This window comes from Ostrinia furnacalis, unplaced genomic scaffold (assembly GCF_004193835.3).
Source record: "Ostrinia furnacalis isolate ACB-3 unplaced genomic scaffold, ASM419383v2 OfSCF0207, whole genome shotgun sequence".
Lineage (NCBI taxonomy): Eukaryota > Metazoa > Arthropoda > Insecta > Lepidoptera > Crambidae > Ostrinia > Ostrinia furnacalis.
Window position 1 is genome coordinate 832,595 of NW_021130446.1, and position 23,012 is coordinate 855,606.

Here is a 23,012-nt window from a genome sequence, read left to right on the forward strand (position 1 = left end):
AATACTATGACAGATAAAAAACTTATCATATTTTTTCAGTCAATTTTTTTTTTGTTAACATTGGTCTCAGAGTGCAATTTTGGTCCAAAAAATTTACAACTTTTAAATCTGTTTATAATGTTCGATCCCAAATAGTTATATAAAGAAACTTTGTTTATAAAATAACTATAATAAATACTTTTATCATTTACATAATAATTCTATTCATAAATAGCTTACAAACTGATTTACAGTGATTTTAAATTGGCTTACCAGAGTAGGCCGCGCGTGTATTCGTGTAAAAAAAGGGGCGCGTGTACTGCAGTGTTAATGACAAAATAATCACACATTTTTATATTTAATGATATTTTAAATGATGTATTGTTTGCAGATCACATTCCCCGCTTAGTCCGAAACTTCGGAACATGGGGGCGAAGTCTGCTGCGGCCGAGGAAGGGGAAGTCACGCCTGCCAAAGAACTGGAACGGCTAGTCAAAGAGGTTCATTTCATGCCTACAATACCATTTGCTGTGTTTATATTTTGCTCGTTCATCCGATAAATTGCATTGACTATCGCTATAAAATCACCTTTTTATCTCTAATTGCAGGTTACGTTCGGGTTGAAACACTTCTCTGACGTTATAACAAAAAGGAAGCTAGAAATGCTGCCTGACAACGGCACGATAGTCTTCGAATCTATTGCTAATATACACAAAGGTATTTTTTTTATTACAGCTTTCGTGCAGTATGTTTGCGTGATATTACGGAAAATTTATTTGATTGAAATTACTGTTTGATTGCGCTTCCAATGCCCAATTAATCTAAAAGACCATTGAAACCTGAATCCCGTTTTCGAATATAATCGACGAGTCTATACTCTATAGTGTAATTATGTTAAATTTTACTGCCTAGTTTTCGATTTATTAACCTCCTATCCTAACTGATCCAAATACAAATGTTGTTCATCTGTGTTAAAACTGAAGTTTGCAAATACAGCATCACGTTCGTGTTACAGAAATAAAACCGTACTGCGCTCGCTCGCCGCAGTTGATGAGCGCCGTTAAGCGTCTGTGCACGGCGCTGGCGATGCTGATCCGTTTGTGCGACGAGATCACGGCCGTGAGCTTGCGAGCCGACGCGGGGAATGAGGAGCTGGATACATCTGCGGCGGCGCTGTCGCCGGAGCACGTCAGTGCGGTCGTTAAGGGCGTGACGGCGGCGGTGACGGACGTAGCGGCGTTAGCTCAACAGCACATGACACGGCCCGCGTTGTCCCCGCGACCTGCGCTCGTCTCGCCGCGAGCTAATACGCAGAGGAACTCCTTGCCGGGTAACTATCTTATTTCTATAGACTTGCTCTTGATAACAATCTTATCCAAGAGGTGCAGATGCGATCTATGAGCGAGACTACCCCGAAGATGTCTATTCACCCCTGACTTGAAGGCTTTAGGGTTGTATAACTTTAGGAACTCAAGAGGGTGATAGGGAATTCCACCTATTGGCAGAGCACATAAAAGATGTAGCCTGCGCTTAGTGCGAGTAAGAGGTATGATATGATTGTGGGTTTACCCTATCAGAAACATCCTCATGAAATAACTTGGGCCAATGGGCAATTCTAAGCTCGATTCCCAGACGGGTCACATATACCTAAACTAGTGTAGTCATCAAACAAATATTTAGTACCTTTTACATAAAATGCCACAGTGTTTACCTTGATGTGCTGTCGTACATTAGTCACTGTGTTTACCTGCTTGTTTCGTGTAAACTGCGGATATCTTAAAATCACTCGGTTAGGACTTGTTTTATTTAACGTTATTTTTTTGGAAAAGGAATATGATCAGTAGAGCTCGCAAAACTATGTACCGTGTTGACGGGAGGAGGTGTACCTACCTCGCCTGCCCTCTCGTGCCCTCGCGCAACCGAGTTAATTTACTTTATAAAATAACGAGGCACTCATTGCTCCAGGTAGGGGGTCTAAACGAATGTCCATTGGTAGCGTGGAACTCATTTCTACTCTATCTAAAATAAAATAATATACTAACTCATATTAAGTCACCCAGAAAGCTGCGTGCATACTTTTATAGATTATCATATCATCATCTATCAAATTGTATGATTGAATGCTTGTAGCAGTATTTATGTATGCTCTAATGATTTTGCATAAAAGCATGCGATTTGTTTGACCAATAAATCAACATAGGAATGATTTATACAGTTGTATTCGATTACTCGTACATAATACACGAGTCATTAAAACGTTGCTACGTGCACAATAGATTGAATCCCCTTTTTCTGATATTGTTGCCGTGAATCATGATCGTAACAACTGACCTAACGGGAAACCCTCGTTAATTTATACATACGATTAGAGCTAAACGTAACTGTAGTATTTGCGTAATATGCCTAATCAGTCCTTAGTCATGACGATCGTAATTCGTAAGCCTTTTAAATGGTTAATTTCAATTTGTACATCTCATTACGTAATTAGAATAATGATAACCGTGAAAATACAAGTAACTGATTAGGCTCAAATATTAGATGTTTTCTGACAAAGCTAAAACTACTACGAGTATTATCTGAGTGTCCTATTAATTTTTAATTAAATATTGTCACTTTGTAACTATGACGAATATACGAGTAAATTTCATTTTTAATTCTGTTGATAAAACACAAGTAACAAGCTATTAATTCTGCATACCGTCGTAATGCTCAATCACGATGTCCTCTTTCAGATATCCCTCTGACTCCCAAAGAGTTATCGTTGCTGACGGGAGAGGGCGGCAGCGAGTCGGCCGGCGTGAGAGCCTCGCACTCCTCTGAATCGGTGCTGGATGCGCCCGATTCGCCCCCGCCGAAGCCAGCGAGGCCCAATAGGTAACTTGTTAGAATTATTGCAACTCCTCTGAAAATCCCAATGCCCAATGACAATGTGAGAATGCACAATGGCATTAAGCAACTATATGACATGAAAGAATATAATAATAAATAATAATAAAATCGTTTATTGCAAGAAAAACAATTACATTTTTCATATTAATCTTGGACTCCACACTAGGCAAGCCTGTCTCGTGGAGGCCAGGAGATAACTTTACAATATTTTAGGTACTTAAAACTATTATTAACATAAAAACAATAAAAAATCAATTATTGTGCTGTATGTTTTATAAGTATGGGTTAAGTATGTGTTGTGTATTAAGTAATTAGTGGTTGGTGATAAAATATTATGAAGTGTAGGTACGCCGTAGGTTTCACATTTTATTTATTGTACTATTCGTATGAAATGCTCTGTGTAAAATCTATTTGACTATGCAAATCAAGAGACATGCTATGGCAATAAAATTTAAATGATACAGTACCTAAGTCATTGTTGTTGTAATAAAGTAGCACGGCGTTAGTTAAGTAAATAGGCGTTTTAATAACATTGGCTTACTTACTGAAACTACTAATAGAACTGAAATAATATTAATAAAATTATTTTTTTATTATATCGTTGATTGGTTAATGCGTTACTGAATTGTTTTATAACTGTAAAATAAGCTATTTATAATTAACAATTGCAGTAAAAAGCGCTTGATTGTTATGTCTACATCTGAGCAATAAAATTGTTGAGATTTAGATAAGAAATGACATTTGGTGAAATTATGATTGGTGTGTGCGCATGTTTATCTCACGCAACAAAATAAACAAGAACAATTGGCTAAATAAAAAATAATTTAATGCGATATGACAGTATTTATGTACATATTAGAGTGATATTAATCTTAGTTAATAACTTTCGATGTAATCTATTGCAATATAATGGAGAGACGTGTTACTAAGGTATTCTACAGATCTCTAATAGGTAAATAGCAGACGATTTCGCGCAGGTGCAAGTTTTCTAATGTCAACAAGTTTATGCGATAGTGAGAGTGAAATTGTGTTTGCAGGAAAATCGAGTTAGCCCCACCTTTGCCGCCCAAGCGCAAGTCTGCCAACGACAACTCCCTTCTCGCGCTGTCCATCGACAGGTTAGTAAAAGGGCCTTGTAATAAATACTTGTTACATACACAACCTACAGCAAAAGTTCGTTGCTCCTGCTTTCACTTTGAGATGAAGTCCGCTTAATATTTCCTCGCTAATTGATTATTCTTATCATTGGTTATGTAAGTTCTACATAATGTGTATTCATTTCGGAATATATACTTAAAGGATATATTATATCATATGACTTGCATATTAAGTAACTGTGAAATTTATTAGTAACACTTTTAATTAATTAAGGTCATGTAGCTTGCTTATTATATTGTAAAGTGAATATGTAGTTCATTCAGTCAATTACTTAGCGGAGCCTTATTTAATTGTTGTTCGGATGTTATATAAAAAAAACTAAGTATTCGACTAGGGAAGAACGTCACGATTTATCAATGTTTTTGTTTTGTTTAGGCTTTCGCTACAATCGCACAGCAGTGGTTCATTGGACTCCATGTTGAACGTGTCAAACGACGAGGAGCGCAACTCCCATGAGGCCAACAACCACGACCATGTTTTCATCACACAGCCTAATGATATGCTAGGTAAGATATTATTTTGATACTTAGTACTCTTCTTCTTCTTGTATCTTGTGGGTTTGAGCAACTCAGATCAAAAACCCAGTGTCAGACTAAAACAGCTGCCATTGGCTTCTGAAATGGTTTAATCCTATTAGATTAGATTGATGATTGAAGTGTCTTCAGATCGTACTTCTGAAGACATGTCAAATCGTCAGGTTGATTCAAATCTCACTTACCAAAAACGTGATTACTAAGAACTAATAGAAGACCGTGAACATATTCAATTTATTTATCCCTTCTGTCCAGTCAGTTTTCTCAGGTAACTGGCGCAAAACAGTCCAGAGTGGACAATATTATTGTGGGAGAATGCCCGTTGTCACCATCAATCCCTAATTTCTAAGTGACCCCTATGTAAACAAAATTCCTGTTATTTGTTACCATAGGGGTCACTTAAAAATTAGGGATTGATGGTGAAAACGGGCATAAGACTCGCTGTTCTCACTTGTGACTGAGTTACAAGTCCAAAGACTATTAATTTTTGTTAAGTGAATAAATAAAAACGAATGTTTATTTCCCCAGGCGTGTGCAGCTGCAACGCGGCGGGCGAGCTGCGCGCGTCGCTGGAGGCGCACGAGGCGCACGCGCACGCGAACGCGCACTCCAACCACAACCGGTACGTGCCACATACATAACATGATACCAGAGTAAATACAAATGAGTAGGTCATCTTCATAGAAACGCATCAACTTCATAGTATGTGAGCGCACCAATATACGTATGCGGCGCGCACGCACACACTGACAAAATTCGGCGCAACCACCGCTAATCCCCGCTAAATTTTGTCAGTGTGTGCGTGCGAGCCGCATGCGCGCTCACATACAAACCGCGCCCGTGCGTTTCTATGAAAATGACCTACTCATTTGTATTTACTGTGATAATACGCACCGCACTAGGGTTAGTAAAGATGCGATATTGTCGGTTCGCGTTCGATTCCAATGCAGACTGCGGGAAAAATGATTCTGGCGATTAGCTTTCAAATCGAGAGGCTTTAAATACTAAAATATCCGACATTAGATACATTTCTAAATTCCGTTACAAATCCGCGGAGAAGTCATTCTTTAAGAACTCAAAATTGATAAATATAAACTGGTTATTTGATATTTATTTTATCTTAAACAAAGTAATACAAAAATCCCAAACATAATTAACTCTTAGAAAAATAAATACTTTGCTAGTTTATTAAAATCGGTAAATATTTATACAGTATAATATCAAATTGATAGCTACCTAAGAAGTCCGTACAAATATCAAATAATAAATGTATACTATCCGCTTGATATACATCGGCGAACCCTAAACTCGCACGCACCGCGCTAACCGCACGCTGCGGTCACGAGATCACTGTATTACGATATGTGTGCACTAATGTATTGCGAAACTACACAAATCGAGCGAACTACGCCAAAAACGTGATTCCGTTGATGAGGTTCAACATTATTTATTGCCTTTTTGGTCATTTGCAATATCATTAGTTCCTAACTAATGATTGTGAAATAAAGGGAATTAGTGTAATACCACAGAATAATAATAAGTACTAGTAATACTCTGAATCTGAGAAAAATACATATCTACAAATTCAACTGCAATTGACTGCGCGAAATCCAGCGCTGTTTCCAAATTCTATTTCGCTTTATGCTACACACACTCTGGAGAATTTCTTCGTGATGTTTGACTCTGTTTGCTTTTTTAGCTTTTCCTCTTATTATTTAGATAGTGATGAGTTTTCTTCTAAAGTTTCCACTTCATAGCGTTTTGTTTCTCTTCAAAGCTTCTCCAATGAGTCCGGGTTTGTTTCTGTGGGCCACACGGAGATCTCTACAGAACACAGTTTCACATCTTCGTTCTCCTCGCATCATTACTCCAGCCACTCAGATAGGTATACACACATGTTTGTTTCTTAGTTTTGTATGTTTATTTTTGTTGATTAATGTGTTTGTGAATTCACTGTTTTGTCATCTTTTCCTTCTCATCGTTGTGACCATTGATTATTTTCTTTTCTATATTCCTATAAGCAAAAGTGTTGAATGATGTATAATTTTATGACCATACCGCATTGACTATCGAGTCACAAGTAAATCTCAGTACATATTTTATACTATTTAACACTTTTGGTTTCAATGCTTCCTGTTATTGTTTTTGCAGTCATTTTGACAGTACAGACTGTGTGAGCGAATTGAGATGCACTCGACAAAGCTTTGAGAGCCGCATGAATATAATGAATATGAACAGTGTAGCCACGCACCATTCTTCAAAGTGAGTGTTCTTCTTTGTTCTATCATTAACACACGAACAAGAACACATCATGTCCGCACCGTCCTATTACATCACACGTTACGCTACTTACACAATAACAACCTTGTTACTGGTGAAATAATGTTTTAATCCAAGCAAAATGATAAACACACTCAAAGCCATAGTTGTGGAAAAAATATACAGCCTTACGCAACATTATTTTTTAGCTTAATTGCATAAGCCACACCACATTCAAATTAATTGTAACCAGGTTACGAGTCTCACGAATTTATTAATTTGCAGAACAGGTTTTGATTCCATCTAGACACGTTCACTATCACATCTAAAGTTATGGGTTTTGAGTTTGACTGATAAGTTTGTTTTGGTTTTATTATCTATTGTGTACTTGTGTGAAATCCCACCCGAGCGCTGGCCGCCGCGCCGTGCACGGTCAAGGGCGCGGCGGCTGCAAGAGGCTCGGAACCACTAACAGTATCGTGCGCGCAGGCTGGCCAGCATCACGTCGGACGACAGCGAGACGCCGCCCGAGCTGCCGGCCAAGACGCGCCGCAACATTCGCGCCGACGTGCAGCAACACTTCCCCACTGTCGAAATCAGGTAATTACCTAATGCGACCTCGAGCCGACCTGTCTCGGTTACGGCTCGCCTGCCGAATTGAAAACGCTGTTAACGACAGTATTGCACGGAACGGCAATAAATGTTAGCGACTTACGAACGCGAGTAAACATTGTTTGTCAATAATAATTACTTTTTATTTGAGGTGATCATTCGTTTGTTGTTTTTTTATTAATTTTATTACTCAATTAATTTGTTACTTTATGTTCTCTTTGTGTTGGTTATTATTAAGTTACATTTATAAATATGTACATGTAATGTGCCGTGTTACTCCAGACAAACTCCAGTGTGTTCCCTTCATGGCGAGGCGCGGCCGCACACGCTGGCCGACCACCACCCGCCGCGCCCCCCGCCGCTGCCTTTGAAGAAAAAACACAGTCAGTATCACTCAATTTTACCTTGCTTTAATCTGGGGAAAGGATCAGTCATTGCCGTATTTCATGTTGCAAAATGATATTTATCAATATCGATTTTTATGGCAATATAAAAATATGAGACTATGAAAGTGTCTTGGAATGCGATCAAGCTTATATTTTGAAATAAAAAAGTTTATCACTCGTTTTTCATGATCATTTTGACTTGTAAATTGATGAAAAAAATCAAGAGTCCTACTCTCTCTTCTTACATAATATTATTGGAATTATTAACATAATCATACTATAACAATATCGCATGGGAGCTATGTTGTAACAAATTGGGAATGTACTAAATGGATATGATTTTTTTATATGATCGGGTGCACTTGTAAATCTTTACATCTAAGGAAACTGCATATTGTGGGCAAAAGCACAAACTTAAATCTTTCAATTCTTATTTGTATCTTAGCACACTATCAATATCATTGGTTGCACCTTTATGTATGTAAAGTATGTTCTTTCTGTCATTGTTTATCATCTCATTTGTAGCATTTGATGTGGATGGCAAACAATGCATCGATGTTACTCTGTGTTATGTACTCGACATGTGGTTATATCTATATTATTGGGATGTGGGTGTATGAATTAGGTTTGAATGGCATTTGATGTGGGGTTATAACGGCATGTTTATCTGTTGTGCCGGTGCGGCGCGGCAGTGTTCCAAAGCGTCGCGTACAGTGGTGAGTGGATATGCATGCGAAGCGCTACGTAGCTCTAGTAAACCTAGACTCATGGGGGACACCCTAGTCACAGTTTTGAGTTGACACATTTCAGGCCCACTCCAAATACAGACCGTTTGGAGGTCATCAACGCTTTTAGCGGTCTCCGACACAGCTTCTGTCACTGACCTTTTCGAAACTCATTGTTTTCTAGTTGGTACTGCATGAAGCAAATTTTACGGTGTACTCGCGACAATGATACATTATGTTCTCTGTGTTCATCGACCTTTAACATTTAGTAGTCCATAAAAAATGTGCCTCAATCAGTACCAGTAAAAGCTTGCTTGTCACTCTGTCACTCAATCACGCAATGTTTTGCAAACAGTTCTACTTTCTGTTGTAAATGGTCTTACCGCTTAGATCTATGTCAGTGAATAACAGCGGAATATTATTCGCGCGTAGTTAATTATCACTCGAAATGATTACGTGCTTAGCGCTTCATTACAGAAACATGCCCTTGCTCAGTTTCATTGTATTTCGGCAGTCAGTTTGGAAGTTACTAGATTTCACGTTTGCCTCCGTTATTTTTAATTTGACTAATGATCCAAACGTATATGCCCTACGCACAGTTTCATATCGTTTCTGGAATTTATTAGAATCCCTGTAAATATTTTGAATTCCTCTGTGGGGTATACGTATTTCGTAGACGGAATTTATAAATTATTCTGTTCGAATTTGCGCAGTAATGGCGTACATGGAGATGTTTGGGAACTGCAGTCACCCGCCAAACAGCGCGGCCGCTCCGTCGGATATGTTCCGGCACTCCATACACACGTATAACTTGGCCAGGTAAATAAATACTTTTGCTATAGTAATTCTATTGTTTGCCTTATTTAGATGCATGCTTTTGATGTATTATTCGATGTTACAGTGGACAACATGCAACAGCAGCAGGAGTGATAAATGTCCAAAGACACCAACACGTACAGCGCACTATAGCGCAGTCCTTCACGGTCCAGCATTTTGGTACGCCACCGCTAAGGTCAGTAAACATAACATTCCACTCATATTGTTTGGTTGGTTAACAGCTAAGTTAATTTAATCAGCATTTTTTATTAAAATTAACATTTTTTTTTGTTACAGTGGTTCCGATGAAAGTATGGTCGGATGGAGTGGAACTAGTCCGTTACCAATAGAACCTCCAGCGTTACCGCCCAAAACAAACAAAAATAAACAGGTATGCTTTTGAAGATACGATAGATAATATATCACTAATTGTATTTTCATATCACAAGTATTTCAATCGCAACATAGATAACTATGATAACAATACACGTTTTCCATTTACAGATCCAAATGAATTCGAGCAACGAACTATTGCCTCCGCCGTCACCACGGCCCTCGTCTCACAACAGCTCTGCTGATGAATCTATTATAAATAATGTGGTGAGTAAAAATCATCCTTATTGTGTCTATGCATATGGTCATGAATACTGTTTGTCTGTTACCGTAACAATTTTGTTGTTTGTTTCAGAATTCTGACGATTCTTACGTGAGTTCGACCACGCCTGGTAAATTCCCAGTGGAAGATGAGTTGGAGACGCTCGCTCCGCCGCCTGCGCCTTCGCCGGTGCCGTCAACGGTAAAAAACGACCTTAAATAAATTACACATAAGTTTATTTTTGCTTAAAATTTAAATTTTAATGTTGGATGTTTGTTTACAGAGAAGTGAAGGCAGCACTGAGCCGGCAGTACCTGCTACTGAAACTAACAATACTCCAGCAGCGTCCACTGATGCCGAAGACATAATCATTCAGACGGACATCAGCTCGTGGCTACTCCTCAAGGCTCCCAGCAAGGACGGGCCTGAGGTGCGGGGAGGGAACCCCGACGCACTTATTGTCCTTGCTACCAAAGCTACCAAAGGTATATTGGAATTAATTTCTTTATCATTATTAACTAAAGGGGAACTACTATTTAAAATCTATTAATCAAATTCTCGCATGAATATAATTCTCTTAAATAAACCATTAAACCATCGCAAGGCATGTATGAGGGCAGGGGTAAGATAAAATAATATTATGATTAAACATTTGAGAGCGAACCCCGTCTGTTCCATGGAACGCTATGATAATACTCATAATCACTATCTTTCATTTACTAACAGTAATAATAAATTTCAAATTCAACAAGAAGGAAAGGTCCATAATTTCATATAGTGCAATAATTTCCTGTTGACAGTACTCTGAGGCATCGCATCTAACCTCTAAACTTTCATGCTTTCACTTTACAGAAACGGACGAGTGTAAGTCAATCATTGTTTGTATTGGGGCTGAAACAGATTTGCTGGTTTTGTTTTACTAATATTATTATTAAAAGCTTTGCCAACATAGCTCGTGTTGGTTGTCACTGATTGTAAAGGCGCACATTACTGATTGAAATGTAATAATAACTGCTTGAATGTTGAATATACGAAATACACTGCGCTTCTGATGTATAAAACACTAGAAATATATTTAGCAACTGTAAAAAGTAGTTTCTAGAAAAATGGAATGCCAATCCCAGCTAAACCGCACCAATGCAAATGTAAGCTTTCAGCTTTCTAAACCGTAACACAATTGTTTTGAAGCAAAAAAGAGGATATTTTATCGAGATTTAGTGTGATCTAATTTGTGCCTTGTGTGCCTTCAAAATGTGTTACAGCTTAGCATGCTAAACAACTATACTTTGAGCAATACAGCGAAAAAGACATTACGTTCCTTGACTTTTGATTGTTAGGGTTGCGTTAGGCACAGCCAGTAAAATAAGTCGAATATACATTATGTAGATGAATGTTAGGGAAGAAAGCTAAACTCCATAAGGCCGGGCAATAACAACTGTCTACAGCATTTTTGCGCACGGGCTATGCATAACTAATTTTTTTGCTTTATAGCCTAGAAATAAGAATAACATCAAAAAATTGTTCTGAATTTGCTTTTATGTGTAAAAAATAGAAAAATTCATATCAATGAATGTATGAAACATCAACATAGAGATAATTTAATTTGTTGCCAAATATTTTTTTTTTCTTTCTTTCTTTCATTCTTTCTAATTATTAAAACATACCAAACATCCATTTAAGATTCATTCTCACAAGAGAAAATTTAAAATAGAGTCCAAATATTTATTACAAATGAAAAGTTCTAATTGCCTGTCATGTTCCATAGAAGATTTTTCTTATAAAAATCTAACTCTATCATGCTTTCAGTATACTGGCCTTGGTAACGTCGTCTCTTAAATCCCACTATATTTTGATGAAAGCGTGTCCCTTGTTCTTGCGAATAAGCCCCCATAATTATCTATAAATATATCCCAATGAGAATGTGACGTGCATCTTTAGGGATATTCTACTATGAAGATGGAAAATTCAAATCGCTATAACTTCTTAAAAAGCAAATATTTTCGATTTGTAATCGCACTTTTTTATATAAATTTGCTTATATAATCAGAATATAATAAGTAAAATCCATGCGCAAAAAAAAAAATTTTTTTTGTTGACCAGTGTAATAGAACGACATGAATCGGCACAGTCTTGAGTGATGTGTTATCCCGATTGAACTACTATCGGCACTATTTAAATAAGATGTTGTAATTTCTTTGGACCGGCTTTGGTTCAACAATTACCGGTGCTACTACAATGGCCCGTGTATGCAGCAAAGCAACCCTTATAACAATGTAGACTGCTACTTTTGCTCAAAATATAGTTGTTTGGTGTTATTAAAAAACGTGTCTTAACACAAGCGTCGTGTGCGCAGATTTCGCTTACCAGGAGGCGTTCCTGGCCACGTACCGCACGTGGGTGTCGCCGAGCGGGCTGGTGGCGCGGCTGGTGCGGCGCGCCAAGCACTTCAGGCCGCGCCCGCACGAGTTGCGGTCTACGCTCAGCCTGCTTACTCGAGTCGTGGCGGACCTCACGTGAGTACATTTATTTAAAAACTATAATATATTGTACAAAATGGTGTACAGAGCTTGAATTCTAGAATGATTTTGGCGGTAACTTTACTCTTGGTAAGTCAGGAGGCCTATGTTCAACAGTGAAGTCTAGGTAAAACAAAACTAGCCGTGGTGCGTAACTGAGTAGGTTACTGCATGAAGGGGTGTGGGGGTGGGGTAAGTATTCAGAATTAATGATATGAATATGATTAATTCATTCTATTTTGTTACACAGGATGTCAGATCTGGATCGCCCGTTGATGCAAGAGATAATGGAATTCATCTATTGGCTAGTCGAGGTTGAGGAGCTGCCAATAGCAAAAGCACTGAGGCAAATACTAGTCGACAAACAAAAACAGTTGCACTTCCAACAGGTATGACTTTGTTATCATGATAAATAAAAGTTCAGTACAATATTGTCAGCATTAAATGTTAATATCATTATTACTTTTTCCAGACGAACAACAGATATGAGTACGACACACCGTGCTACGGTTCTGTGTCGCTACGTCGCGATACATTGCTCGACTTCAAGGCGACGGAGTTAGCAGAGCAGATGACGTTGTTGGATGCAGCACTGTTTGTGCGGATCACGACCGCGGAGGTGCTGTCATGGCCGCGAGACCAGTCTGAAGAGAGCTCGCCGAACCTGACCAGGTTCACGGAACACTTCAATAAGATGAGCTACTGGGCGAGATCGAGGATATTGGAACAGGTGCGTTGAGTTGTATTAGGTATTTTGAGGTATTAACTCGAAAAGAAATTGAATGAAATCTTATCGCTTATACGTCTTGCCTGAGAAGCTAAAGTCATGCCTCATTGAGAACCTCATTGCAATACATTTTGAACATTGGTCATTTTTGTAATGTTGTTCGTCGATGACTTCGAATAATACGAATAGACTAATTTTTCCTTGATAATCAGATGTTTCGGAAACATGAACTGGGCCACTACCGTTAACGCTGAACATAATACAGTTGCGGTAGACGCACACAGCGTTTTAGGAGCCTTAACACGTTCGACCTCCACAAGTGAAGTTCATTTCCTGTAAAACGTATGTACAGTGAGAATGTATCATTTGGAAAATAGTGTTTTGTTTATACAGGATGGAAACGATAAGTGATCTCACTCGATTATTTCTTAACTATGTAAGATATCAAAAAGCTGGAAACATTGAATTATTGGATTGATCCAGTTTATTCTGTAACCTATTATTACCGTTTGAAAGAGCTCGTGAAGCACTTTCAGGATCAGTGACCAGTTTTTCGATATCTTATATAGTTTAGAAATAATCGAGTGAAATCACTTATCGTGTCCACCCTTTATACTTGCGTCGTCGAAAGATTGGTGTTGAGAATGATCATTTTATGCAGGACGAAGCGCGTGAACGCGAGAAGTACGCCAGCAAATTCCTGAAGGTGATGAAGGCGCTGCGCAAGATGAACAACTTCAACTCGTACCTGGCGCTGGTGTCGGCGCTGGACTCGCCGCCGGTGCGGCGCCTGGGCTGGCCGCGCGCGCTCATCGAGGCGCTGCAGGACCACTGCGCCATCATCGACTCGTCCTCCTCCTTCCGCGCCTACCGCATGGCGCTCGCCGAGACGCAGCCGCCCTGCATACCCTACATGTGAGTACAGACTGCTGCTAGATCTACATTAGTAATGGGACTATAACTTTGGCGTTTTTAATAGTTTGAAGTATCTTTGGATAATCAGGCTCACGGAGTAAGAACCCCTTTTAACTAGCGTTTGTCCAGCGTAGGCGTTCGATAAATGTATTCGCAGCGCAGACAGTGTCTCTTCTGGCACACATGATATTGCGATGTCATGTACCTGCATTCAAGGAATTTATTTTGTGACTCACCTAAGGTTGAATATCGTACAACAATCTGGATAAATTATGTGACGTCTGCGATGCGCTAGCGCAGCGATCAATTAATTAACTGTAGCGCATACGTTAATCGGACGCCTACGCAAACGCTTCGTATGAAGTCTTAGATAAAGTTTCATCAAAAACCATTACAATAATTCCATAATAGTAATGTCTACTGTCTACGCCTTTCATTATCATGACTTTAAACAATATTGCCTGCAATAAATATATTTTGCACTTTAATATTTGAATTAATTTTACAGTGGCTTAGTCCTGCAAGATCTGACGTTTGTCCACATCGGGAACCCGGACCTGCTGCCCGACGGCAGCATCAACTTCACCAAGCGGTGGCAGCAGTACCACATCATGGAGAACATGAAGAGGTTCCACAAAGAGTGCGTATCTTTATGTTTCTTAAGTTTTTTTTTAAAAGAGGCTGACATGTTTGTGTTTCTTGTGCTGCTGCTTCTAAGCACTGTTCCGATTTATTTTTCCGGTAGGGTTAAAGTAATACTAAGATGTGTTAAAGCGCTTTTTAAAAGCCTTTTTGCAGATAAAGAATGGCTTTATTACTTTGCCAAATCTATACGCAGATTGACGTTGCTCCGCGCATATTTTTTTAAAACTATTTTTAACCCACTTCAAAAAAAAGGAGGAGGTCCTCAATTTGAGTGTATGTTTTGTAATATTTAAATAACTCTATAAGTTATTTGTATTGTTTTGAACCACGAATGATATAATTCGTCGTCACCCTCCAGCAGACAGTACAAGTTCAAGAAGAACGAGCGCATCCAAGCCATGTTCAACGAGTTCGACGACGTGCTGAGCGAGGAGGCCATGTGGCAAGTCTCCGAGACCATCAAGCCGCGCGGGGGCCGAGCGCGCGCGCCGCCCGCCGCGCCGCCCGCCACGCAGCAGGCCGCAGCCTAACTAGACTGGCGCCCGACTGCCGCTGAATAGTAAGTATAGCGTTGACATTGATCTCTGGACATAAATATATTTATCTCTTATTCTTATTAGTAGTCTTAGGTATGACATTCTATTTTGGACTTAATTATTTTATGTATATTTTAATGTTATTTGACTATTATTTAATTTATCGTTTTAATTATTTGACAATTTTACATATTGAAATTGATATTATAAATTATCTGTATTGTATAACTTGAAGGCGCGTTGGACTTTCTGTAAGCCTTCAAGCAGATTATAAATAAATAAATAAATAAATAAAAAAGTATAGCGTAAGGCCCTTTTCACACGTCCCGGTTGCCGGCTAACCGGCGCCGGGTACCCGGTCGTGAAGTGTATGGGCATGCCGGATTAATTACGCCGGAACATGTAAAAGATACGTACCATGCCCATACACTTNCGGGTACCCGGTCGTGAAGTGTATGGGCATGCCGGATTAATTACGCCGGAACATGTAAAAGATACGTACCATGCCCATACACTTCACCACCGGATACCCGGCGCCGGTTAGCCGGCAACCGGGACGTGTGAAAAGGGCCTAAGAGTAGGCGCACACCGTTGATTTTTCGTCGGCCGATGTTCAGTATGGGCATGTATGGGAGTGCGCACACTACGCCGATTCGATTTGGCCGATTCTTCATACAAATTAAAATCGGGCACAACTATCGGCCAACTAAAAATCAACGGTGTGCGCCTACTCTAAGGTTCTACACATAAACAGCGTTGTATCGTAGAAAGTGCTCTCTTTCGTCGTTATAGATGACCTACACTGAACTGTCCCACCGAACTCGATATTCAACTGTGACCTTTGTGTGGGAAGCCAAAAATTGCCGCTGTTTGTCTTTTATTTTTGGTGAATGTTTGCTAAGAGTAGTCATCCATTAGTCAGCTAATTAAAAATAGTGCTCCAAAATGATCAAAGCCAATTAATTTAATGTGTGTAAAATATCCTGTGTAGCTGTCTAAAGATCGAACTGTGTTTATTATAACACCGCTATGTTTCACTATGAATGTTATATTAATTAATGTGTTTTTCCTTACAGATATGAATCCCAAAGATAGAACAAAATAATGGACGGAAGAAACAATCCGCTCAAGAAAATGACTAGGAGGAATTGTGTAAGTTAGAAGAATTGTGATTATCTGTCCTAAAAAGGCCTAATTAATATTAGTGTATTTATTCGTAATCGTGCGATTTCATCTGTGATCGGTATTCGGTCTGAGAGCGAATGAGTCGTGGGCGGTCCGACGACGCCACGCGTGGTGCATTTTATTCGCTTGCAGTTTCCACGCTTTTCATGTGAAACAAATATAACGAAATACGAAAGCCAAATATATCTATCAGTATTTGAATCGAGTTACTGTCGTCTTTTACATATCAGCATGTGACTTGAATAGTTTACTAAAAAATCGAGCAACGCCTTCGTGTTTAGCTAATGTCATTGATAAAAAAACTTGTTGTACTCGCCATTGGTGTCAATATGTATGTATACACATGTAACAGCTTCGAAAGTTAACACTTTTCAATACATCGAATTAGAGGAACTTTGAGATCGTGTAGTTATGGTAGTCATACTACTGTTTGATTATAGTAACTTAGTCCGTCGTTCGTTAGGCATTTCTAATGTTCTCGTTTTAATGTCGGTTACATAATATTACTCTATGGCGAAAGTTTCGAAATTGGCTTATGCGTAAGTTCGTATAAGAAATGGGACAGCTTCTTGGGTTTTCAGCTAAATCGAAATAAATTTCGTTCTTTATGCGGGGCTTCCATAGAATAAATGAAATAAAACTTTAACCCCGATGATTTGATGATACACACCTCTAGACAAGTAATACAGACTATATGCATACATATTTTTATACCATTGCACAACGTGCAACAGCCTACATACAACTGATACATATCATTATCGTGTGTGCCAAATAACTAAGTGAGAGAAATGTCCCATTTCTGTATAAATAAATCGGTTCATCGATATATAATTACGATTAATAATGATAGTGCTTTATGCGATATAGTACAATTATTATTATTATTATTAATATAGGGGCATCCTTTCGAATTTGTGGTATAGCTCTCAGGTACAAAGTTGCACGCAAGTGAGATTTTGCATTTAATGAAGCACGTTATTAAACGAGTTGTAGGATACCCCTTCAAATTGCAGTCGACGTAAACGTAATAAAACACATTTCAATGAATGTGTATTATCGATGCCCGTCTCTTCTATTTTTGTGATGTTTTAAAGTAATTGTAACGCGAGGTCTTTGTTGGCGTTAGCGTTTCGCGTTGATGCATTTTAATCGTATCATTACGGTCATTGCGATATTTTTTGTATTCTCTTGAAATTAGTAAGAAATTCAATGCATACTATTATTTTTGATATTCAGGAGTTATATTTTTCCTATAGTTTGCTACCTACAAGGAAGCAAAAGATTTATGAGTAACATACTTTTGAGATCTATACTTATTTATACTAAACGTCACGGTTTGTGTCATTTTACTGTGTAAGCTTTAGAAACAGTATAGGCTATGAAGCCGTAGATAGAATGTAACTTTGGAACATGTTGAAGTTCACTCGGTTTGATATAGAAACAATAATCACATTTTTTAATATATTGATAGGAAAATAAACAAATAGTGTAATCAGCATTTAATTTGCCTTAAGACCAAGAGTCTTCAATGAAATAGCAATAAATTTTACTTGTTGGTAGAATCGCTGCACAAATTGTGATATTCATGTAGCGTGCCGCTTAAGTCCAGGGCACTCGAAAGTTGTCCAAAATGTGCATTGTAATGGTATTGAAACATAACACGTATAAGAAATTACGTGATTTATCTGAATATCTGTACCTGAAAACTATTGTTGTGATGTTTTAGTGCACATTTTAAACAACTTCCGCGAGTCCAGGATTGTTCAGTCTTTTGACGTCCTCTATGCGTACGCGTAGGCAATTATATTAGGCAAATATTAGCAGTAAGCGTAATTAAACCCCAAATATTGATAATATTAAGATCGTCGAGGCCGGTAATGCACATAGGCAAAATGTGTATTTAGTGTAAAAACCAGTCAGTTCATACAAGCCTTATTGTTGTACGATTATATAGCAAAAATAATAAATATATACAGTTGCGATATTTATTTTAATTAATACACCAACGAGGGATATAACGTGGGCACATTTTGAATTGAACCATTTATTTTCTGAATCAAGGTGTGATTGTGACTTATGAAATATGATGTTTTAATGATTTTGTTCGTAACCATCTAATATTCAGATGGTTATAAATACAAGTTGGTTATGCCATATGAAGGAATCAACCATTTTGCCTTAATGGTTTCCAATTTGTACTTTTTCTCTTTAGAGATATTAATTACACCATCTTACCAAGAAAACGTCAGAATCACGTATAACATAGTTTGTTATATTAGGTTTTATTTGATTAAAATCTCTGAATTAAAATCTGTGAAATGGTGGGGCAAATTAAAAACGAAGTAAAGTTAAGTAATTGTTCATTTTAAGTGACATATTTGATTATTTAGTGGGTGTAAGAAGTAAGTCAGGTCAGGAACAGGCATGAGACGAGTAGTGTGATACTGGTCTATGAATATTAATGTAATTCGCAACGATCTGGTAGTTTGTGTGTCGTTCAAAGGGACACGAGTCCCATGCAATAAATAAACTAGACCAATATTTAGAATGTTTTACAGTGCTTTACTGAAATTATGTGCTGATATTGTATTTGTATTGTAAAATATTTTGATTGCTAGCTAAGTTGGTAGGGTATGTTACCATTTTGTTGTCTGCTATTAATATTTATTTAGTGTACCTATAAAGTTATGTAACGGTTTGATATAATTATTAATTGAAACATAATTAAAGACTGCCTAAATTAATTATTCAATATAATTGACGTGTAAATTTAAAGAATTGTTTAAATTTTCCATTATGTCACACGATAGATTGTACTCCCGTGAATATAGTGGCGCGCGACCGCGTCCGTCTTCTAATAGCACTAAACATGGCCGTTTAGTAAATCGTACATATTTTTTTGTTGTATTAGCAAGCTCAGTATTATGTTAAAAACATGAAATGCCATAATGTATGAAATGAAATTATTATTGTTTGGGAACTATTTTATGTTTTATATTGTAATGTTGAATATTACTTCTAAGTAAAGTTTTTTTTTATTATATAAATTACATATTATTGTAAATTACTTTTATTTGAGTTAGTCGTAATGTTCACCGTATAATCTGAATTGCATGCATGTACAGTCTACATTATGTGTGTCAAGTTTTTTTGTAATTATTTTGTAAAATAAATATAGCACGTTATTTACAACATAAAATGTGTTTTATATTTTCCTATTAATCATTCTTATCGTTGTTTGTTTGTGGTAACTAAAATAGAATTGTATATTTGCAATTTTATGTACAAATAATTCTTTCTTTCTTTTCAATTTATCAGTGTAATTTTTGTGTCTAGCATTATTGTCTTGCTATTATTATGCAAGCTAGAACCCATTTTTAAATGTTAATGACCTACTAAAATACTAAATATTCGTTTAAACAGGTGTTTCTTACTCAACATTCAAATGTCCATTTATACGCCCACTTTAAATCAACGAATAATCCTTTATTTACCAAGTAGATAGAGAAAGATGATGATGATGCATGTTCTTTGTTCAATAGATAACTTTCAAGAGAGTGAATTATGTCTTTTGAATACGATTAGGTACTTATGTATTTAAGATGATGATAACATCAAATACTAGGTGTTTGCCGCAGAATTCCTCGTAGGAATTTTGATCTGATCAAAAACATTAGCTCGCTTCCCGAGGGAAGCTTAAAAGACGTGGTCATCCACAAAACCTCACTTGCGGAAAAAGTATTTTAAAATCATCTGACTATTTAATAAATTTGATCTTAGACAAACTGACATACTCACATTTCTCTATTGTTGTATTATTAGACATCGAAGTCCTTATTGTTGTTATTATCACATGCACTCAAACACTACAAATTCGTAAATATTTGAGTCAAGGCAAGTACGAGTTTGAGTGTGACACTAAGCAGAAGTCATTAACATTCGGTTTGCGAAATAAGTGATTATCGTGCGGCTAAAAGGTGTCCCATTGGGAGCTCAGCGGGGTCCTTCATAGATAAAGCTAAGTGGCGAAATAAAATCCACTTAATGTCGAAATGCAGGTGTTAGATATTGCTTATCTATCTAATTAGGTGATCGATTGTCTATCCCATTGTTATACACACTAGGACCTCCTCTTTAAATATAAGTGCTGGAAACATGGAATTTACAGTGGAGTGTTGTCACCTGTCACAGTATTAAGGTGGTAAATTAAATTTTGTAAAAATGCAGGCTTTTGTTTTATTCAATTTCTGCCTGATATTTGTTATTTCATCGAGCGCGCCAGTTAAAGAGGAGAACAATCTCAATGAAGCCAAAGATTTTAGTGGAGATGGTAAGTAAGTCTAATACAATTTATTTTGGTTAACACATATTCCTTCTTGTTAAATGTTGTTTTTTTGCATTCAGTTGGGGAAGAAGGCAAATTATTTGAGGGCGACATGTTATTGTCGTCGCAGCAACATCGTGCGATACACACTGCGACACAACAGCGCAACGGACTGTTGGGTGGTTCCAAACGCTGGCCGGAGCGCACTGTTGCCTATCACATCGAAGAAGATGACTTCGGTTAGTCCAGTTTATTTTAAAAACGTTGCATTTCAATAATATTCATGTAACTTGACATCACTTTAATTATTGCGTGCCTAGGTAGTTCTTTGCCATGTAAACGATATCTGATCAATAATATCAATTTTCGCAGAATAAATCCAAAATAGTATAACGTGTGTTGTAGTTTGAGAATATCGGAAAACACGACAGTTCATGACTGATAACAAAATGAACAATGAATGTTTATTGACGCTTTCATATTGTTTCTCAGGTACTTAAAACTGTTTTTAGTTGATCAACTTTTTCTTAACAAAATTACTTTAGCGATACGATCTTCTAATATCCGTGAAAACATAATAAACATCGATCTTTATAGCTTTGACACTACATCGTGAAACTTGGCATCTTTAGAAAGAACAGGTTTTATTTAATTTCTAAGAGCTTTAATTGTTAATTAGCAAGCTCAATTTGTGTTAGAGCCTTTATTTTACCAGAATGTTTCGAGGTTGATTTAAATTTTTAAGATTTTATTGCTGTCTCGTATCTGCAGATGAGGATCAAATCAAAATGATTGAAGAAGGGATGGCGGATATCGCTAATAAGTCTTGTATAAAATTCGTGCCCAGAGCTTCTGATGGTGACCATGCTGTAATAATACAGGTAATTATTATTTGAATCATGTATATTTTATTCGAATAGATTTTCATGCAAGATCTTAAACAAACCCTGCATACTTTCAAAGATTATGGGGGTATAGGAAATACTTGCTTACTGCAGTAATGCTCCTATTACTGTAGTTGTTTTTGCACTTTAAATAATAATAATATTATATATATTTAACCCCCCTAGAATTAATAGATATATTTTTAGTCTTTCTCGTTATCTTGCACTCTTCGGGCATAGTATAATAAAGATTGCTTTAGGCAAACCTTACCTGAAGAACTTCTGGTATTCCTAGTAACGTTATTTACAGGGTTCTGCGAACGGGTGCTTCTCTAGCGTAGGGTTTAATACTCCAGGCGACGACGATGACGAAGAGGTCAGTCAGGTGCTGAACCTATCCAAGGGCTGCTTCAGACATGGCACAGTAGTCCATGAGATGCTGCACACCCTGGGTTTCTATCACATGCAGAGCACATACGATAGAGATGACTACGTCAAAATTGTATGGGAAAATATAAAAGCTGGTAGGTAGCGAAAATATTTGGGTTAAGTGGTCATGAGGAAATGTGATAAAATTTAATCGAATTATACAACTTGTTAAACATCTTTTTTATTTTAGGCACAGAACACAATTTTGCCAAATACACGAATGACACGGTAACCGATTTCGGAGTGCCGTACGATTATGGCAGTGTAATGCATTATCCTGAAACTGCTTTCTCTAAAAATGGGAATAAAACTATAATTGTATTGAAGGTAATTACAATTACTTACAATGTAAAGTTGAATATACGAGTAAAGCTTTATTCTAATACTACTTAATTCAGTTTTTCGTCTTAGCTTAAATACTCGTAACATTGTTACTTTTGTTCCTATGATTGAGTAGGTAAATATTTTTTTCCGAGCAATTTTTTATTCATAATTTCATTTTTTCAGGATGATGCAGTGATAGGCCAAAGAAATGGCATGTCTGAAAGTGATATTCTGAAGCTGAACAGAATGTATTGCGAATAGTCTCAAAATGTCATTGAAGAATGCTGAACTATGAAATGCTATGTAACGTCTCAATAACGGCTGCTTGACCCTGAAGTGTTTTTATTGATAGAGTCGAATTGGCAATAATCTGTGAATAAAAGTTTTCAAAACTGAAAGCATTGTAGTTTCTTCGCTTAGTTAACGTTTAGCCTTCCATATTCAGAGTTTTGAAATGATTTCAAGAAATTTGTACGTGCCATAGGAAGCCGAAGCAATCTTCTGTTGTAAGAAGCTAGCGTTTGCAGCTATAAGACCGCCTAATTTTGTATTTGTTATGATTTTACTGTTTT

The 23,012-nt window shown here is 37.4% G+C and overlaps 2 protein-coding genes across 14 annotated transcripts in view; both read left to right on the top strand.

Annotated features, from left to right (window-relative positions):
* The window catches only part of C3G (C3G guanyl-nucleotide exchange factor), a 37,551-nt gene extending 18,138 nt beyond the window's left edge, over positions 1–19,413 (top strand). For 4 of the 13 annotated variants that reach the window (XM_028308776.1, XM_028308699.1, XM_028308788.1 and 1 more), the window contains 26 exons: positions 371–479; positions 588–696; positions 995–1,309; positions 2,712–2,853; positions 3,906–3,986; positions 4,402–4,532; positions 5,088–5,181; positions 6,337–6,444; positions 6,711–6,821; positions 7,308–7,418; positions 7,713–7,813; positions 8,509–8,532; positions 9,255–9,360; positions 9,443–9,553; positions 9,655–9,748; positions 9,862–9,957; positions 10,046–10,153; positions 10,236–10,437; positions 10,805–10,816; positions 12,306–12,465; positions 12,719–12,857; positions 12,941–13,198; positions 13,857–14,110; positions 14,619–14,750; positions 15,114–15,314; positions 16,368–19,413. In XM_028308776.1, coding sequence (XP_028164577.1) covers positions 371–479; positions 588–696; positions 995–1,309; positions 2,712–2,853; positions 3,906–3,986; positions 4,402–4,532; positions 5,088–5,181; positions 6,337–6,444; positions 6,711–6,821; positions 7,308–7,418; positions 7,713–7,813; positions 8,509–8,532; positions 9,255–9,360; positions 9,443–9,553; positions 9,655–9,748; positions 9,862–9,957; positions 10,046–10,153; positions 10,236–10,437; positions 10,805–10,816; positions 12,306–12,465; positions 12,719–12,857; positions 12,941–13,198; positions 13,857–14,110; positions 14,619–14,750; positions 15,114–15,285 — 3,280 coding nt within the window. In that variant the 3' untranslated portion in view covers positions 15,286–15,314; positions 16,368–19,413. The remainder of the gene's footprint in view (positions 1–370; positions 480–587; positions 697–994; positions 1,310–2,711; positions 2,854–3,905; positions 3,987–4,401; positions 4,533–5,087; positions 5,182–6,336; positions 6,445–6,710; positions 6,822–7,307; positions 7,419–7,712; positions 7,814–8,508; positions 8,533–9,254; positions 9,361–9,442; positions 9,554–9,654; positions 9,749–9,861; positions 9,958–10,045; positions 10,154–10,235; positions 10,438–10,804; positions 10,817–12,305; positions 12,466–12,718; positions 12,858–12,940; positions 13,199–13,856; positions 14,111–14,618; positions 14,751–15,113; positions 15,315–16,367) is intronic. The other 9 variants (XM_028308708.1, XM_028308743.1, XM_028308794.1 and 6 more) reach the window with 9 other exon arrangements.
* Positions 19,414–20,366: 953 nt separating this feature from the next.
* Positions 20,367–22,838, top strand: LOC114355573 (zinc metalloproteinase nas-13). Its single transcript, XM_028308512.1, has 6 exons — positions 20,367–20,809; positions 20,884–21,042; positions 21,575–21,684; positions 21,998–22,211; positions 22,307–22,443; positions 22,624–22,838. The coding sequence occupies exons 1-6, from the start codon at positions 20,701–20,703 to the stop codon at positions 22,699–22,701; spliced, it is 807 nt and encodes a 268-aa protein (XP_028164313.1). The 5' UTR covers positions 20,367–20,700; the 3' UTR covers positions 22,702–22,838.
* Positions 22,839–23,012: the final 174 nt, after the last annotated feature.